The 16,372-nt window shown below is 51.8% G+C and overlaps 5 protein-coding genes across 5 annotated transcripts; 4 read left to right on the top strand and 1 right to left on the bottom strand.

Annotated features, from left to right (window-relative positions):
• Window positions 1-241: 241 nt before the first annotated feature.
• On the top strand, window positions 242-1,180 carry A1O5_10244 (uncharacterized protein; the record flags this gene model as incomplete). Its single annotated transcript, XM_007750821.1, has 6 exons — window positions 242-246; window positions 390-753; window positions 810-857; window positions 908-940; window positions 995-1,078; window positions 1,139-1,180. The coding sequence occupies 6 exons, from the start codon at window positions 242-244 to the stop codon at window positions 1,178-1,180; spliced, it is 576 nt and encodes a 191-aa protein (XP_007749011.1).
• A 3,555-nt stretch (window positions 1,181-4,735) lies between these two features.
• On the bottom strand, window positions 4,736-6,639 carry A1O5_10243 (uncharacterized protein; the record flags this gene model as incomplete). The annotated part of the gene is made up of 2 exons (XM_007750820.1): window positions 4,736-4,831; window positions 4,885-6,639. The coding sequence occupies 2 exons, from the start codon at window positions 6,637-6,639 to the stop codon at window positions 4,736-4,738; spliced, it is 1,851 nt and encodes a 616-aa protein (XP_007749010.1).
• Window positions 6,640-8,090: 1,451 nt separating this feature from the next.
• Window positions 8,091-8,741, top strand: A1O5_10242 (uncharacterized protein; the record flags this gene model as incomplete). Its single annotated transcript, XM_007750819.1, has 1 exon — window positions 8,091-8,741. The coding sequence occupies one exon, from the start codon at window positions 8,091-8,093 to the stop codon at window positions 8,739-8,741; it is 651 nt and encodes a 216-aa protein (XP_007749009.1).
• Window positions 8,742-12,871: 4,130 nt separating this feature from the next.
• A1O5_10241 (uncharacterized protein) lies at window positions 12,872-13,201 on the top strand (the record flags this gene model as incomplete). The annotated part of the gene is made up of 1 exon (XM_007750818.1): window positions 12,872-13,201. One exon carries the CDS (start codon window positions 12,872-12,874, stop codon window positions 13,199-13,201), a length of 330 nt encoding a protein of 109 aa, XP_007749008.1.
• Window positions 13,202-13,299: 98 nt separating this feature from the next.
• On the top strand, window positions 13,300-13,742 carry A1O5_10240 (uncharacterized protein; the record flags this gene model as incomplete). The annotated part of the gene is made up of 2 exons (XM_007750817.1): window positions 13,300-13,416; window positions 13,563-13,742. The coding sequence occupies 2 exons, from the start codon at window positions 13,300-13,302 to the stop codon at window positions 13,740-13,742; spliced, it is 297 nt and encodes a 98-aa protein (XP_007749007.1).
• Between the last annotated feature and the right edge of the window lie 2,630 nt (window positions 13,743-16,372).

Below are 16,372 nucleotides of genomic sequence, written 5' to 3'. Positions count from 1 at the left end.
ACGCTGGCGCCTGTCTGAAAGCACCGTGCAAGCTTAGCTCCTGCATCCCAGCAGTTTCCGCTGCTGTGTGACATTTGTTGTCTTTGATCCAAATACACTTGCCTACCTCTCCTAGCAGCGGGTGCCTCGCGTGGCTGGCCTAGACTCCAAGGGACATTCCTGGCCCAGAACAAGAGTCGATCATGCCGACGGCAACTTCGACTGACTTCCATCTCTACTAAGCAGATACACTTCCGTCACCATGTCGTAAGTTCTCTTGTCCCGAGAGGTACATTAGAAATTGCACTAAAGGGCTTTGCTTGCTGGTCCAGCCTGGACGGCTACTCTTTCGGGCTTCATTTCTATGTCTTGACCTCACCGGTCCGAATCTGACCTCCCCATCACACCAGGTCACCCCCTCCAGCCAAAAAGCAAAAACAATTCGCTTCCACCACGTCTTCTCACACTAACAAAGAGGTACCAGCGCCTCAGGCGCCGCTGGCACCCAAACCCAATGCCGACCTGCTTCAACCTCCACCTAACCCGTCGAATCCCCGCAAGCGACGTGCATCACACAGTCCGAAGCTGAATACGCTTCCTCCAGGCACAGCTTTGCCCTCAGAATCCACACAAACCAACGCCCACATGCCGGCGTCGCTGGCCGAGGAAGCGGGCAAAAAGCGCGGGCGAACCAACACGCCGTGGTCTGCTCAGGAAGAACAACGATTGAAGCAAATGCGTGATGCAGGTCACAGTTGGAGTGAGATTGCAAAGGTAGTCCTCTTTGGTTGGCCTCTGATTAGAATATTCCTTGTGCTGAATCATGACAGGCCTTTCCCGCACGGACCGAAGGCAGTGTGAAGAAACATTGGTACAAGGTACGGCTTGGGTTGAAGCAATCGGAGTTGTTACTGACTGAGGGATTCAGGATATGCACTATGCTGAATTTGCCGAAGATGAGGTATGTATGCGGTAGTGATGATTCGACTTCTTAATCTAAAATGAATGTCTACAGTCGGCAGCACTTCGTGAAGCTATCAAAGAATATGAAGCGAACAAGTGGAAAGCGATTGGGCAGAAGCTAGGCAAGCCGGCAAAGGTCAGTATCTGGTCGTGATCCAACTCAGCCGCCCTGCTTATCAATGCGTATTTATTCCAGGCATGCGAACAATATGCAAAAGAGCATTTCAAGACTGGCTGATGCGTATCTCCACTGGTGAAGTCAAGCTGAAGCGCCGGCGTTGGAAGGTATTCGGACGATCTAAATCTCATTGAATTTGCTGGATTGCTAGAACTGTTCCGAGTTGAAGTGCTGATAGGAGGATGTTTGCGCCACCCGGAGACAGACACAGACTGTATGGCCACGTCAATGGCAGAATCGAGCGACGATGGGATAGACCTGGAGGGGGGAGATGGCGGTGACATAATACCACTTCGTGAATGAAAGCTAAAAGAAACGTCAACCGCGATGCGATGCGCCGTGCCTCGAGCCGTCGACCGTGACCTAAATGCGGCTTCAGGGTTGGGGTGCCTCAAGCGTCTTGGGAATCTGTCAACCATGCGGATGCCAATCACGAGGTCGTTTCCGAGCTTTGTGTCGCGTGGGGTCGGTCGCTGGCCACCCTGACCGCCAGAGAAGCACGGCGATGAAGATGCTTGAGGTATCTCGCATCCTGCTCCAGGGCACTTGTCCTGAATTTGGTGTCTTTAGAGGGTCGAGACTGGACCGAAGGGGCGGAGGCTGGAGGGCAGCGAGGCAGGCACAAATGCATAACTGAGGTTGGAAGCCGCAATGGCCGGAAGAACTATTTCTCCGGAATCCGCCCTCGCCAAACTAAACTGCTTTGTCTCGCTCTTGGTTGTGCTCTCATTCCTGTGCAAACACACCCAGCTCTTTGCCAGACCATCTATATCGTGTCTCTCGCTGTGTCGCTGTGTCGTGATGAAAGTCTGGCTCCCTCCAGTTGACCCGAAGTTCTGCCTTTTGTTGCTGTGCCACTCATTCACGGCCTCCCATCACTGCTCTCGGTTGCACAGCCTGACAGCTGTCGTTTCGACAAGGACTGAACTCGCTGGCTCCACCGCCTGTTTACACCATCTGCTCAAAGGCGCAACATGCCGGTTCACGTCTTCCGGTCTCATTCACGACCGTCCTCTGTGCTTCCTTGCCAATGAGGGGCGGCGTGACCCGTGGCTGGGTTCCCTCCCGAAGAGGGACCGCTCTGTGCATGAACACCTGTTCGTCCGCCTGCGCCCAGCAGCCCCACAGTCGAGGTTGGGCATTCGCTTCGTTTTCTGCCGAATCACGACTCACGGTGTTAGCCCTTGCCTCCCATCTTGGCTTTTGTCCTTATTCATGAAACTCGGTTTCCTGCATCCCGGTGTTTGTCGACTGTGGATGTTGGGGTTTCTGCCTATGCGTTTCTCTCCTATTCCTCTCAGTCTCTTCCCGGAGGGTGCAACAACTGCGACACAGCGCTGACTGTCTCGATGGTGAGAAGTCACAAGGCCGACCGACCGTCACTGCAACTGTTTTTCTGTTGCGCTGACCACGACAGAAAACCCTCACTGCTGGCTTCTTCACCGCTCATGCCTCTTTCTAGCTCCATCTCCTCCTTTGCGGGTGCTCGTTTGGCCTTGTTGAAGTACAGCATCAGGACTCACGGAATACGGCGAGTTGAGGATGTCAAGAACAATGGCACAACTGAGGTATGCGGATCTTTTGGACGACTAAGTTGAAAGGACGGACTGGTCTTGCCCATCATACCGGCGCATGCCTCCTGACTCGCCGGGCTGTCCATGAGCTCGACTTGCGGCTTTGTCAATTCGCACTGTCATCGGGAATTGCTATCGGCTGTTTCAGTTAACCTGGAGGTCGACATCCGCATAGACTCGGGCTTGTCCACAAAGTTTTGATCATGCCACGCGCCTTGCTGATCCCCGGCAGGATCCTCACGATTCCGCTGAACTTCGTTACCCAGTCGTATTGGTCTCAGTAACCATCAACAGAAATTGCAGGCCAAGCGCTTCGGGCAGCGTCCTCCAATGAACCTAGTCGCTTTGCGGGTTCACTGCGGAGTGACTACATTGCAGCAATTGTGATCCCCTTTTGCCTCTATTATCCAAGGGAATATTATCGGAGTTTCGTATTGGGTCTCATTTCGGTTTTGTGTCGCAGCCTCATCTTCAAGGCGTCGCAGCTACTTTGTTTCCTAGGTTCCATTCCACGTTCCAACAACACTCACTACTGAACACCTAGCATTGTGGCAAATACACTTCTCTGGCTGTCTGGGCCAAGCTGCTGCAGTGCTCTTCATTCCGCTACTCCTGGCTCCCGACCTCTCACTGATGGCTTGGCTTAGCTGGAATTTGCGTTGTTGCGGTTTTCATCATAAGCACAAGGATGATCGTGGAAGCAGGCACCGAGATTTGGACTTGGATTCGTGTGGCTTACGCTAACAGATCTCGATGTCCGCAACGTATCATCGACTGAAATCTTCCTTCCTGACCATCATGCCTGATTTGCAGTCTAAACCTGGTGAGAGTGGAGGCGCCGTTAACAATGTATTTCGCACCATCGTCAGCTTGTTATGCTCATATGACGGGATTGATATGATATCGGGAGTCCCTCCGATCGATAGAGAACTCCGCATGGCGGATCATATTACCCAGAAACTTGATATGGATCCTGGCCAGGCGTTAGTCTCATTCTTCTAGACCCCTCTGCCCATGTCGTTTTCCGGTTACAACACTTATCTCTTCGACAAGGAATATGCGGTAAAGCGATCTCCAACTAACCAGGACTACAATCGCCTACAGCTTGGATATTTCCTGGTTCGCGCATCCGTAATTTCCTATACCGTTCCGTCATCAAACCGTGAGGTTTTGGCTGGATCGATCGGGAGTTGCCTGGAAATAACAACGAGCTGCTTCCAACAGACCTTCCATTTCTTCGATGCTCACCGCTAGGCTAGCATGCGCCGAACAATGACTGTGGTCACCTAAAGCTCAGATGCATCTGTTCTATTATTAAGGTCTCGTCATCGTCTCCGAGCGGGTCTGACACCGTTGGACCCGCTTTCCTCTTACTGTACACTCCTGATGACTGATCAGGATAATAGAAGGATGCGCTAATGCTTTTCGAACTTCTCCTGCCATGAGTTCGAAGAGCTCTTGAAATCTTTGCCATCGTACATATATCGCGCAGATTCACCTGATATCCTCGCACAGAGAGGTTTTCTAATCGCGCCTCAGATCACAATCTCCTCCAAAAATGAACTCCCCCTGCGAAGTGGCCAAAAGCGAAGAGGAGTTCCTTATCCAATGACGGATCGAGGCAACAACAGCTCATGAGACCCCGAAGTGATCACCATCTTAATCTTTGCGGCATAATGTTTCGAGCTTCCAAAGACAGTTTCGACAATGCAGACAGCATTTCTTCAACGCTAGGATGACTTGTGGACCTTCTGAGCTCGACTGCAATGCTGTGTTCCACAGACCCGGTTCTTGTTCAACCGAATACTGAACAAAGTTGGCAATCTGGTGCGGTACTTCTAGAGCACGTACTCACTATATCGCAAATTCGATTCGCCTCTGAGATCGGACGTTAACATTCAACGGGTGATGGTTCTATCTTTACCCTTCGCCCTTCGCCCTTCGCCCTTCGCCCTTCGCCCCCAGGACGTCTTCAATTGAATGAGACTGCGTTTCCAACGGCTCTAAATACACCATGATAGCGGCAATGACGCCCATCAGCTCATAATTTACTGCTCGGGCGTTCCACATTGATACGGCGATGATATGCATCTCTCATCTCTCTCCGCAGCATTTTCCCGGACGGTGTTCGTGGAATCTAGAGGGTTTGTCATTAGCAGAGGAGAGAATGCTATCCGAATTTAGGCTCACCGAGTCAACTATCTCGATCCCTCCGGCTAGGTGCTTATGTTTGCTCAGGCGCTGTCCAACATGCTCATTCAACTTCGCGATCGCCGCTGTCGCACCTTGTTTCTTGCCTTCCGGGCTTAGAACCACCCATGCTCTCGGGAACAAGCTTCCGTCCCCTCGACCGTTATTTACTCCGGCAACGCATGCGTCTGTCACAAGCTTCTCTGGGTGATCGAGCAAGGTATCTTCCACTTCGGTTGCTGCCACCTGCAGACCTTTCACCTTGATCATCTCCTTCAGGCGATCGAGATAATGAATTCGATCTTCAGCGTCACGCATTACAAGGTCCCCTGTCCTCAACCAGCCCGGCTCCGCGAAAAGCTCGGCAGTGGCTTTCGGATCTCGAAAGTATCCCATGCTTACCACGTTCCCCCTTGCCCACAGCTCGCCCTTGCTGCCCTTTGGCACATCTTCCAGAGTGTCCGGGTCAACAACTCGGCCTTCCATTCCTGGCAGAAGGAACCCGATTGTTCCGGGCTCTGATGCCTTTAAGCCGAAAATTCCCGCCACCGGAGGTGATGCAATGGATGCGGCTTCGGACAGGCCATATCCAGAGGGAATGGGCGTTTTCACGGGCAGTTTCTGGGCAAGCTGATAAGCCACGTCTGGTGGAAGATATGCCGCGCCACTGGAGCAGGCGACAACCGATGACAGGTCGTACTTTTCCGTCAGCGGAGACTGAGCAAGCTGCCTCACAATCGGAGGAACTAGAGGTAGGACCGTGATTCTATACTTCTGAATGGATCTAAGTGCGAGTTCGACATTCCATTTCGACATCATGACATTGGTGGCTGGAGCAAGATTAACCCGCAAAATCCACATGATCATGCCATAGGAATGATATGCTGGCACAATTCCAAGGAGTGTTTGGTGGGTGAGGGGTTCAACTTTGTTGAAAAGTGCAGTCAGCGTCGCCGCAGTGATCCCTTGCAAACCGCTGTGGACTGCATTTTTGTGGGAGATCATCATCGCCTTGGGGAGACCAGACGTGCCTGACGACTGGAACAGATAACACAGCTTGTCACCGCCAACGAGGTTTCTTTTGCGCTCTTGCATCTGCGAGCCTTGTCTTACGAGGGATTCCACGGTTAGGTAGCCCTCCAAGGAATCCAAGGAAGCATCATCTGCCAGCACGACGATTTTCCTCTCGTCAAGCACGAGTCGAAGCTTCTCGTTCTCTGGACCGGACCCGAGCTTGATAGCTTCACGCAGCACAGGCAGAAGCGTCTCATGGCACACAATAGACGTGATCTGCATCTTCCTCAGGACATGCCACAGTTCGTACGCCGTGGATGCAGGGCTTATGCCGCCAAACACCAGCTCGGCACGAAAACATGCATGAGCCAGCATGGAGTAGTGGATGTGATTGCGGGAAAAGAGGCCTAAAATCTCCCCGTTATCTCTGTCATCCACCGGCGACCTCGTCAATCCCAAAGGATTGGGACCATCATAACGAAGTGTCCGTGCTAACGCGCAAACTCTTTCGTAGAATTGGTGGAGTGTGACTCTTTGATCGGTCACAGCGTCGATGAAAAGGTCATAATCTGGGGGCAAAGGCTGACTCGGGGGGAAGCACAGTTCGTGCACATTCAGGTCCTTCGGCGTAGGGGGAAATGGGCCGAACGGAGATTTGAAGATCTTGTCGTTTGTCGGCTGGTACTTGCCATGCACATCTGGTGCTTCTGGATGGACGAATCTAGCCCAGTGCGGCGCCATCTCCCAACCAACAACTCTTCTGGTCAGTCAATTTCGATGGGCGTCCCAGGTATCAACACAAGACTGGCTTCTCTTATCATCGACTATTGTCCACCACAAATGAGGGGAGCCGTCGGTTACCAGTTTGAGGAAACCGGGACTACCTCGGTTTCTCCATCGAGAACCCATCAAGGCCGTTTACTGCCCGTCAAATGAACCGAGCCTCAGATTCTAAGGCTTCTCAACTGCTCTAAGCCATCCTTTCAATGGTCGGCCATCATGAGTGGAGCTGCAGATGCAGGAGCAGAAAATAAACTGGGAATACAAACCGCCTTACCTTTTATAACCCCCTAAACATTTCACCGGGAAGAGCAGGCTCGATTGATATTTGAGTCGAAGGTAAACTAAGCGCTTTGGAGTTCGTCTATTTTCCTCAGTCGCACTGGCGGCTGCTCAGAAGCTCATGATATTCGGAGCACCTTACGAGTACGTTGTATGTCAACAGTGGCGGATCTCAAGGTGAGTCCTTACGCTGACTATTTAAACTGCACGCTTCCATTTCACCAGATGCCATGGAGCCTATGAAACCGGTATTTCCCGCTTCGGGCTTTTCGCGTGCCGAAGCGAACAGCGACCCAGTTTTCGGATGTTTTTCGCCCTTCGCATATTAGGCAAGGCTCAGCGCATCTTTCCCGACGGTCGGATCTGCAAAGCATTTAGTGACTCAGGGCAACTCAGGGGCAAGCTGCTATTTGAGTTAAAGGGGGCGAGATTTCATAGGACGAGCAGGGTTTGCCAATATGAACCCGAACACTGTACGGTAAGTTGCCCTGAAATCGAGATTGTGGATTCTCGAGACACAAAGCTAGCCGCTTGCGTCTATGAGAATTGAAGCCACTCAACCCCGGCCAGAGTGAACGCCTCCGCGGGCTTTCGCCAGTGAACTCGGTTGCCTGAAATGAAGGGCCCATCCATGATCCCTTTTTACCAATGATTACTGATCCCCAAAAGGGCAGTGCAGGGTTCCCACCATCATGCCGCATTATTCTGCGCAGCCGACCTCTAGTTAAGCTGCCGCGAATATTAAGAACAGGGCGTCTTCAGGCTCAAGTGGCCAAATGAAGGGTAGCCTTATGGTTCATTTGAGCGGTTCCATGACAGGTCCAACAGCGATTGATGAAATAAGCCTAGCGGCCCCAATCAGCAGTCAAGCCCAACGGACGTCTACCGTTTCGGAATCAAGGTGTCACCATGTAGCCAGGCACTCTTCCATAGGCAGCAATACCGTCAGCAGACATCTACCTGCTTCTCAGAGGCCCTTGAAGATATGGTTGATTCAAAGAATCGCCCCTCACCACCGCAGATCAACTCGGTTCGACGTAGAAACCCATGCCCCTAGTTTCCAGAACATCATGTCAAGACTGACCCAGAGAGCGGCACCATCCACAAGGCATTCGCAAGTCTCAACATCGATGGCTCCAGGATTCACCCCAAACCTTCCTGCAGATCACAGTCTGGGTCAAGACAACACGGACAATCTCTTCAACTTTGAGCTCTTTCGGCATCAAGACCTCGGGGAATGGTCTCGCCAGACTTCGGCGGAGAACATGTGGCAGCAAGACCACGGGCTCTTTGATGGGTGTTGGAGTTTGGGCGCTGTGACCGGTCACCAATTTACCTCTCCAATGTCTGTATCTGAGCAATTCAGCCAAAGTCATCCGAAGGGAAGGTCAACTCCAACCTACCCAACCGACGAGCTGCCTTACGGTCTGCGGCTTGACTACAATGAAGACGATGGTACCCAAGACGCCGGAGGTGTTGCCACTCAGCGTCAGGAACGTCAGCGAAGCGAAGCAGACGACAACAATAGCATTGGTGACAATTCGTTCAAGGAAGATTCTGCGAGCGAACAGAAACGCAGGATGCAGAACCGACAGGCTCAGCGTGCCTTTCGGGAGCGCAAGGTGAAATACGTGCAGGGCCTGGAGAAGCGAGTCAAAGACCTGTTGCAATACGCCGAGTCCTTGAAGCACGAAAACCAGATGCTGAAAGCGCGGGGACAGTGGTTGAGCAGCCAGCTAAAGAATTTCCACCGGCAAGCTTCAAAGCGAAGTCCAGTATGAGGGGCGTGTGGATGGTGTTTATCTTTTTTTTTTTTTTTTTTTTTTTTTTTTTGACGGCATACGAGATGCAAAGTAGTGACTGAAGTTCAGACGGGTGTTCTACCGGTGTGCCTCCGGGCCAGTGTTGTTAAAGGCGTGAGTTCATAGGCAACAGCTCCTCATTTTTTTTTTTTTTTTTTTTTTTTTTTTCGCTTTGCATTTTTGCGGGTGCTTCGAGACAGGGTTTTGTTTGGGAAGCAGGTTGGGCCAGTTATGTGCGCGTGGTAGGGAGTATTTCGTGGGTCGTTTCTTGGTTCAAGGTGGAAAGCTTGTATTGAACGGTTATGGCGGTTGCTATATGGCCGTGTACGCGCTGGAGCTATTGAGATATATCATAGAGTAAAAGAGAGATCCTGCAAGCCCACCCTCTCAGAAATTGCGAGTTCCTGAATTGTATCCCCCATGAGCTACTGGTTGTTCCAGATCCGAAATAGTCTACGATGGCGCCATTGTTTGAATACAAGCGAGGGAGACAATACCTAGAACCACTCGAAAGTAAACGTTTTCGAGGTGCCAGACTACCTTGACGACAGAAGCTTAGTAATTATTGGCAATTGCTCGTCCATTTTGAGCCTCCTGGCATTTTGTTATATCTTGTAAGAGCCGTCATCAGTGCTAATCCGCAACCCTCGTCTAGTCTCTCTGCCAAACCACACTCCGCCGATATCCTTCATGTCACATCGATGAGGGATAGTGCCTATCGGCTCGGTACACATTCACGCTATGTTGGTCAAATTCTTCCGACTGTCCAGGGACTTGGGACAAAGAACGGGTGGTGTCCGAATCGCCCTGGAGATTCTGGAATTGATAACTGTGACTTTCTCTCAACAAACCGTTTGTCATCATCCCAAACACCTCGTCAACAACCGGGCCCGAGGGACACAAGCATGGGAGCCACGATAGTTGAGATTTCCACGCTTTTCGTTGGCTGTTGAATCTCTTAGTCGCCTACAAGATGAAATCCTTTTCGTCGGTACGAGGTTTGTATTCACAACCATTAGCCCTGAAGCACCGCATTTTGTTGCCACTCGGGCTCGGTCTCGAGATTCTCATTCCTCCCCAGGGATCTCAATACTTTCCTTCCCACTTCTATGGTCATGGACTTCAGAAACCCGTCTTGCGGTCGCGTCAAAATCCAGGGCCATTGTCCAGCCCGCCTTCACCGCCACCACCACCACCACCACCACCACCATGGGGAGATGACCGCGCAGAGGAACGAAAGGATTCTGAGGCCCCGCCTGCGGTGGCACGCCGGGCAGTTTCACTGAAAAGGAAGACTCAACAGTCTCGTACCAGTTTTTCATGTTGCTCAAAGAATACAGGCAAAGCCGGGACCCAGCAGAGAGAACTTCATTGGCTGGGTGCCCGACACTTTGGAGGAGCCACGGAGCCCGTCTACATTGTATGTCGTGAAGGAATTGAGGTTCGATGGCTTCGTTATTCGAGGGTGATTAGTCTAGATCAGCTGAGGAGAATGCCTTCGTCGATGCTGGTATCAAAACTTGTTGCCTCTGCAGGTGTACTAACACTTCCTACCGGTCTCAATTTTACCAATCTTGAGTCACGATCATCTGAAAGAGACAATGAGAAGAGCGCAGGTCGGCCCCAGTTCTCTCTGAATCTTTCAGTAATCAGCACTACTTCCATCTGTCTTCCTCTGAAATCCTCCATCTTTGCTGCCTCTTTCGGGCTCCCTCTTTCGGTTTCGTCGTCCCCAGCACACACTCCTCGGCGAAACGCCCAGCAGATGCTTTCCACGCCTCATCCTCTTCCATCTCTTACCCCTTTTCACAAAAAGACCCAGCGTGTCCCGTCAAAATCCTGGACAGCGGCATGAACATCTTGATTTGCAAACGGATCCGCAAGCAGAGGCTGCCCGTCAGGATTTGTGGAGGAGATGGCATGTCTTAGACCTCAACATGGAGCTTGACCATCCACGGCCGTCTTTTTCGCTCCACACAGAGGGTTTCTGACGGGTTCTCTAAGACGTGGCTTCGTCTTTCTTTGGGTCCAGATCCCCGAAATTAGCACCATTGACACTGGCCATGGCCCCTCAGAATCTTCACAGATGGCACTCTTAGCGCTGTTTTCCAAAGGCGGACGTTGTCAGGAGATGATCCTGTTCACCAACAGGCGAAGTTCTTTGAACTACCGAGTACTTCTCGCAAATAAGATCTCACGGACACTGACCGGTGGCGCAGTGGAGCGAATAGTTCCTGTACCGTCAAGGATTTCTTTCCGTCCAACCCCGCTGGAATGATCTCGTGGGAGTGAATTGCCGCTGCCCTTGCCATCTTTTATACAGTCTCCTTTTTCGAAGGGTCTTGATCGTTTCTCTTCGCAGAATTCCCCCCTGCAGCTCCTCTCCCCTCCTATATTTCGGAACGTTCCGTGTCGACGAGCAGGTGGACGTAGCCCTCTGTTCCTAGCACTGCTGTAACAGAGCACTTCAGGGTTCGGCGTGCACGTGCAACAACGCACAGAGGCCTGTCCAGCAGATCGGGAATCGAGAACGCGTTTCTGGTTGATACTGACAAAACAACACCACCAACACCACTCAGAGGAGCAGCGGCTAGGGCTACAAACACCTAGCACAGTGACAGCATCGAGAAACAGGACAGGACTGATAAAACACTCAGGAATTAGGTAGACGGCGCCAAAAAGCCATAGAATTCATGATACTCTGCTTAAACTATAATTGAATGGCACACTGCCAGCCCTGTAAACTGTTCCGCACCCCCTTTCTGCCAGCCCATTTTGGTTTGATATGTGACTACTGGGTAGATAACTTTTCCTCCCTGCCACCGCTCTACCAGCCCAGAACAGCACAGCCACCTTGCCTTGTTACACTGCCATTCGAATTCATTATGCCTGCTACTAGTTCCGGTTCCATTCAATGAGACTTGTTTTCTCTGCTTAGGTCACAGTCACCCAATCGACAAGGAGTTCAACCTGATACCATTACCGTGGGGAGAAAGATAGGGTATGTGTCTCAAAGGGTGGGCTAATTCGAGTATACAGTGGTGGCAGACAAATTTTTCTACTTTCGATAGCCATTTTATCCCCAGGCCGCGAGTAAGGGAACCTATTTCCCTCGCGCAGCTTTGTCTTGCACGACCCAACGTCGCTATCGAGCTGCTACCCTGCGCTTCGGATGAGAATAACAAGGACCAGAGGAGGACCATCACCAAATCCAGACCGTTTCCTGCTTTCCGCCGGGGCGGCGAAAATGCTGGATTACCTGTGAGTAGTTCACTTGTCATGCTTGAACAAGTATTTACGCATATTCAAGACTACCTGAGTGCATGTGAAGGATTGTACAATCGCTAAGCCTACCCAAAGGCCGCGCCTGGGCTAGAGGCAGAAAGTGCTCATGCGCCTTAGCCCCCGAGTCCCTCTTCGAACGGGTATCGTCAAGGTCGATATTTGGCCCACTGCGACAAGGCTTCTTTGTGGTAACACATATTTGCCTGCGCATAGGCAGGACCACGGTCGACAATCCCAGTCAAACATTGTCAGCTTGAAAACAAAAAGAAAAAGAAAATTAAGAAAGAGTTCGGTCTCGGCTTTTCCTTCTCATATACTATGGCGTCGCGCAAAACAGACGCCAGAACTGAACCATACCAGGCAGGAGATTGCCACTCGGCATCGTTCATGGCGACATGACATCTCAGTCCCAAGGCTCGACGTTTGATGCTTCTGGCCGCGACAACAAATCGGAGGACGAACCAGCCAGCCTCGCAGCGTAAGGCAGGATGAAATAGAAGCCGCTTTACCTGAGGAAGAGGAAACTTGACCGACGGTCTTGGCAGCGCGGCAATTCAACTCCTTTTTCTTCTGTCGCAGAGACCGGGCGGAGGCTGACCCAGCAATGCTACACTCGGTATTCTAATCATTTCTTACAATTCTCTGTCCTGAGTAGCAATTTTCGAAATGTTGTGATTGTCAGGCTACCGATTCTTTGCTTGTATATAATCTTCCTCAAGGTCGGTGCATCATCTTATTTTGGGGATATGTTGCAACAGTTCTAGCCTGTCCATACTGATCTAAACCTTCCCGGCGCATCCAGAGACGTGTACGGTCAGAGAAACATGGCTACCCATCAGACCGCCAAAACACAATACCTCTACCCACCACCGATGGGACAATTACCTGCGTTAGGAGTGAAGGAAGTTGACGTTCTCGGGTTGAGCATCGGCGGGTTTGTGGCCCAGTTGCTCGCCCTGAACCACGCGGACGGAGACGGGTCGAAGGTCAGGAAGCTGATCATGTGCGAATCCACAGCGAGTGTGGGGCCAGATATTCCCGAGACAGACGACGACTACAAGACAGCAGCGACACGGCCGCACGCCACCTCCCAAGAGTTCAAGGAGCTTTTCTGCTCCGGGGCTCCCAAGGGAGAAATGGCCGCGGAGGAGTGACGGGCGCGCGCACTCAGGAGCGCGATGGGAACATAAGCGCTGAAGTGCCCAGTGAATGGGCATCTCAGTCTTTCGGGGACGGAGGAGCCGCCGCGTTGATGGCGCAGGCCGGAGCTTTGGCGGGTTATCTCAATTCTGAGAAGAGCAAAGGCCTGGATGGGACCTATGAGAGATTGGGCGATTTGAAGATACCGGTGCCGGTGGCCCAGGGATCCGTCAGTCAAGCCATAAGTTTGCTTCGTTGTTGCTCTGGCAACATTGCAGCCTCGCTTGCTGCTTGTCACCTCATCCCCTTCCCCCGTCCTTTGGATGCTCCCATTTCTCTGGTGTAAAGCTGACATGTTTCCGTCCATGCTTCCAGGACGACAAAATGATCCCCACGATCAACAGCTTCCACTTGCAGCAGAAAGTGCCGAATGGACAGCTGTTCATCTACCCGAACAGCGGACACGGCTTCCTGTACCACTACGCCGACCTGTTCGCAAAGCAGGTGAATACTTTCCAGCTCTGCCCCTTTCCAAAAGTTGCACAGTCGCATTAGTCGCGCAGCTGACATGGCCGACAGAAGCATACAGGCACAACTTACTTCCTAGTCCATACACACATGTATGGACTTATGTGCTCAAGCATCCCATTCTTCGTGCGACATGTCAAAATATTTGTGCCCCCATCCGTAAGTGGCTGTCCTGTCCGCATGGCCCCCGCGAGGCTGCCAAAGTTCAGGGGGGCATGGCGGCGCGGGAGGATCCGATAATGTCTGACTACAAGAACAAGTGCGGAGTACAAGAACGGGGTGCTCGTATGGACCAGATTCGACCTGCTTATATCAGGGGTGAATGCCTGAGAACAGAACAGAAATCTGCCACCAAGTGGCACCTACACAAACCATATATATACCGGAATAACCATGTTCCCGTCATGCCCAGAGCACGACCCGAGTCCACATTCGGGTGGTTCTTATTCCGGCGAGGGTGCGAAGCCAGCCGCCGCTTTTTGATTGTCCACTCATATGACGTCTTTGTACTCCACTCTACATGATATCAGCCAACAAACAGACCTTGCCGCTTTTTTAGAACATGCTGGTGAGCCTTGATTGGGAAATGGAGTCCCCCGCTTTATTCCGCTCTTGATTGGTCTTTAAGGTCCTCATTTTGAGACGACAGGGCTGGGGCGCCATGAAGCATTGGAGGATCCTGTGAGAAAGGCGAAAAAGAAAAGGCTCAGGTCATCGTTGTTGTTGCTGTTCTGTCTGCTGCATGTCTACGAGGTACCTTACTGTGCAATAGCTGGTTGGACCCTGTTAACTTCTTCTCTTTTTACCTACGCATGGTTGAAGCAGTATGTTGTAGAGAGGTGACTTTTGTATACCTCCATCGGAAAGAGATAATGTCTGAGCTCGCGCGGAGGTCAACAACCTCAACTCGGCGTATCGTCGAGATGTGATACCCAACTTATCTTCTTGGACAATGAGGCTAACCCGTTAGCGAGGGAGTACTCCGTACCCAGTACTTCCCTCAGCATGGTCGTCTTCCCAACTCCATAGCAGTCAAATGCTGAGAAATGAAACTAGAGGCCCTCTCCAGCCTCAACAACCACACATCATTCTGTGATATGCCTTTGACCGTGCTCGTCGTAGGAAGGCGGTGTGCTGCATGTACGGAGTAGCTCTCTCAATTCTCGTGGAATATGGTCATCTCCATCCCAGACACAACGAGACCAGTGAATCCGGAATATATCTGGTGAATCTGATTACCATCGCCCTTGCTGCAAAGCTCCGCAGCGGTGAAGTGCCCATTGTGTGCAAACATGTTAAATTTTGGGTCGAAATGGCATTCCATTGGGACACATGGCCCCTGGGTAGGAAACTCCTGAATCCTGATTTAGCAATGTCGAATGCTGGCTGTCGGGGAAGGGGTGGTACCTTAAGGTCCTCACTTTTTAATCCCTGCCATTTCCCAACGAGGAGCCCTTCGCGTCGGTCGGATCCCTGGAGCCATATGTACAGGGCACCCAGCACCTGGACGGTTATTATTGCCCGCGCAGCTGTTCCTCTGTTTCTCTCTCTCTCTCTCTCTCTCTTCTCCTTTATTTTCACCATCGCTCATTTCCTTGGAGAGACATAGCAACAGAAAAAGCAGTCACGATGTCCCCAGCCATGAAGACCAATGGATGCTACTTGTCTGTTGGGACATCAGCATCGACGAACTCGAACAGCTTTCCAGCGTGAAGGGGCGTAGCTATACCAACAAGTTTCTGCTCGACTTCCATCCCCTGGGCAGACGCCATATTCCTCTGCCAACCGCCGAAACTTCTTCCAAACCCGGGGCAAGATGACCGCCCGTGGTGAACGGTCTGGCCACCGCCATCATGGGCGTGCCTCTGTTTCTGTGTTAGTCAGGCTGCAACAGACGCAAGAGAAGGACAAGCAGTCGGTGCTCCAAGGCCAATGTCGACTTCACCATCAGGGTACCCCAAGCCAGGGAAAACACCACAGATGAATGAATACTCTAAAAAAGCTAATAGAACATGCCAAGCCCGACAGCCCGTTAAAGGAGGAGGACATCGGTGTCTCAATGGAGCTTGACATTCTGCACCAGGATCATCGGGACAGGAACGATGTCCTTCCACCCGCTTCATACACCTGAGGATTTGGCGAGGCCAATCACTCCTCTTTGCCTCGACAGATGTCGCGAATCCGGTGGCCGAGCTTTCCCAATAACGCCGATCACAGCAGGCTCGAACCCGAAGCGATCGATATGCAATATTATTGTGAAGACAGGGATCCCAAGCGGTCGGATTCATACTTCACCAACATCTTCTGACTAGCTTGGGATACAGCATGGGGCCTGACACATGTCATGTCCTGGTGGATGGTAACACAGGAAACTTGTGCCCAAGAGGGGCTGTCTTACCTGGGCAGTGCGTGGGCCACGCTGCCGACCCGACACTGCCGAATACCCTCGCTCGGTGGGAAAGGAGTTGTCCGGGACAAATCTGCTGAGGATGGAAGATGGGATGGCCCACTGTGATGTGAACGAACAATACTGTGATAGAGACGGGTCTTTGAGGATGCGCGGATGGATACGGTATCAAGAACGGCCATACAGAACAGGACGGAGGCATGCACCGGGACAATAGCGCGGGGCGCCAGGCATGTTCATTGGCAGTTTC

Source organism: Cladophialophora psammophila (genome assembly GCF_000585535.1).
Source record: "Cladophialophora psammophila CBS 110553 chromosome Unknown aczJe-supercont1.19, whole genome shotgun sequence".
Taxonomy (NCBI): domain Eukaryota; kingdom Fungi; phylum Ascomycota; class Eurotiomycetes; order Chaetothyriales; family Herpotrichiellaceae; genus Cladophialophora; species Cladophialophora psammophila.
This window is presented reverse-complemented; position numbering and strand designations above follow the sequence as displayed.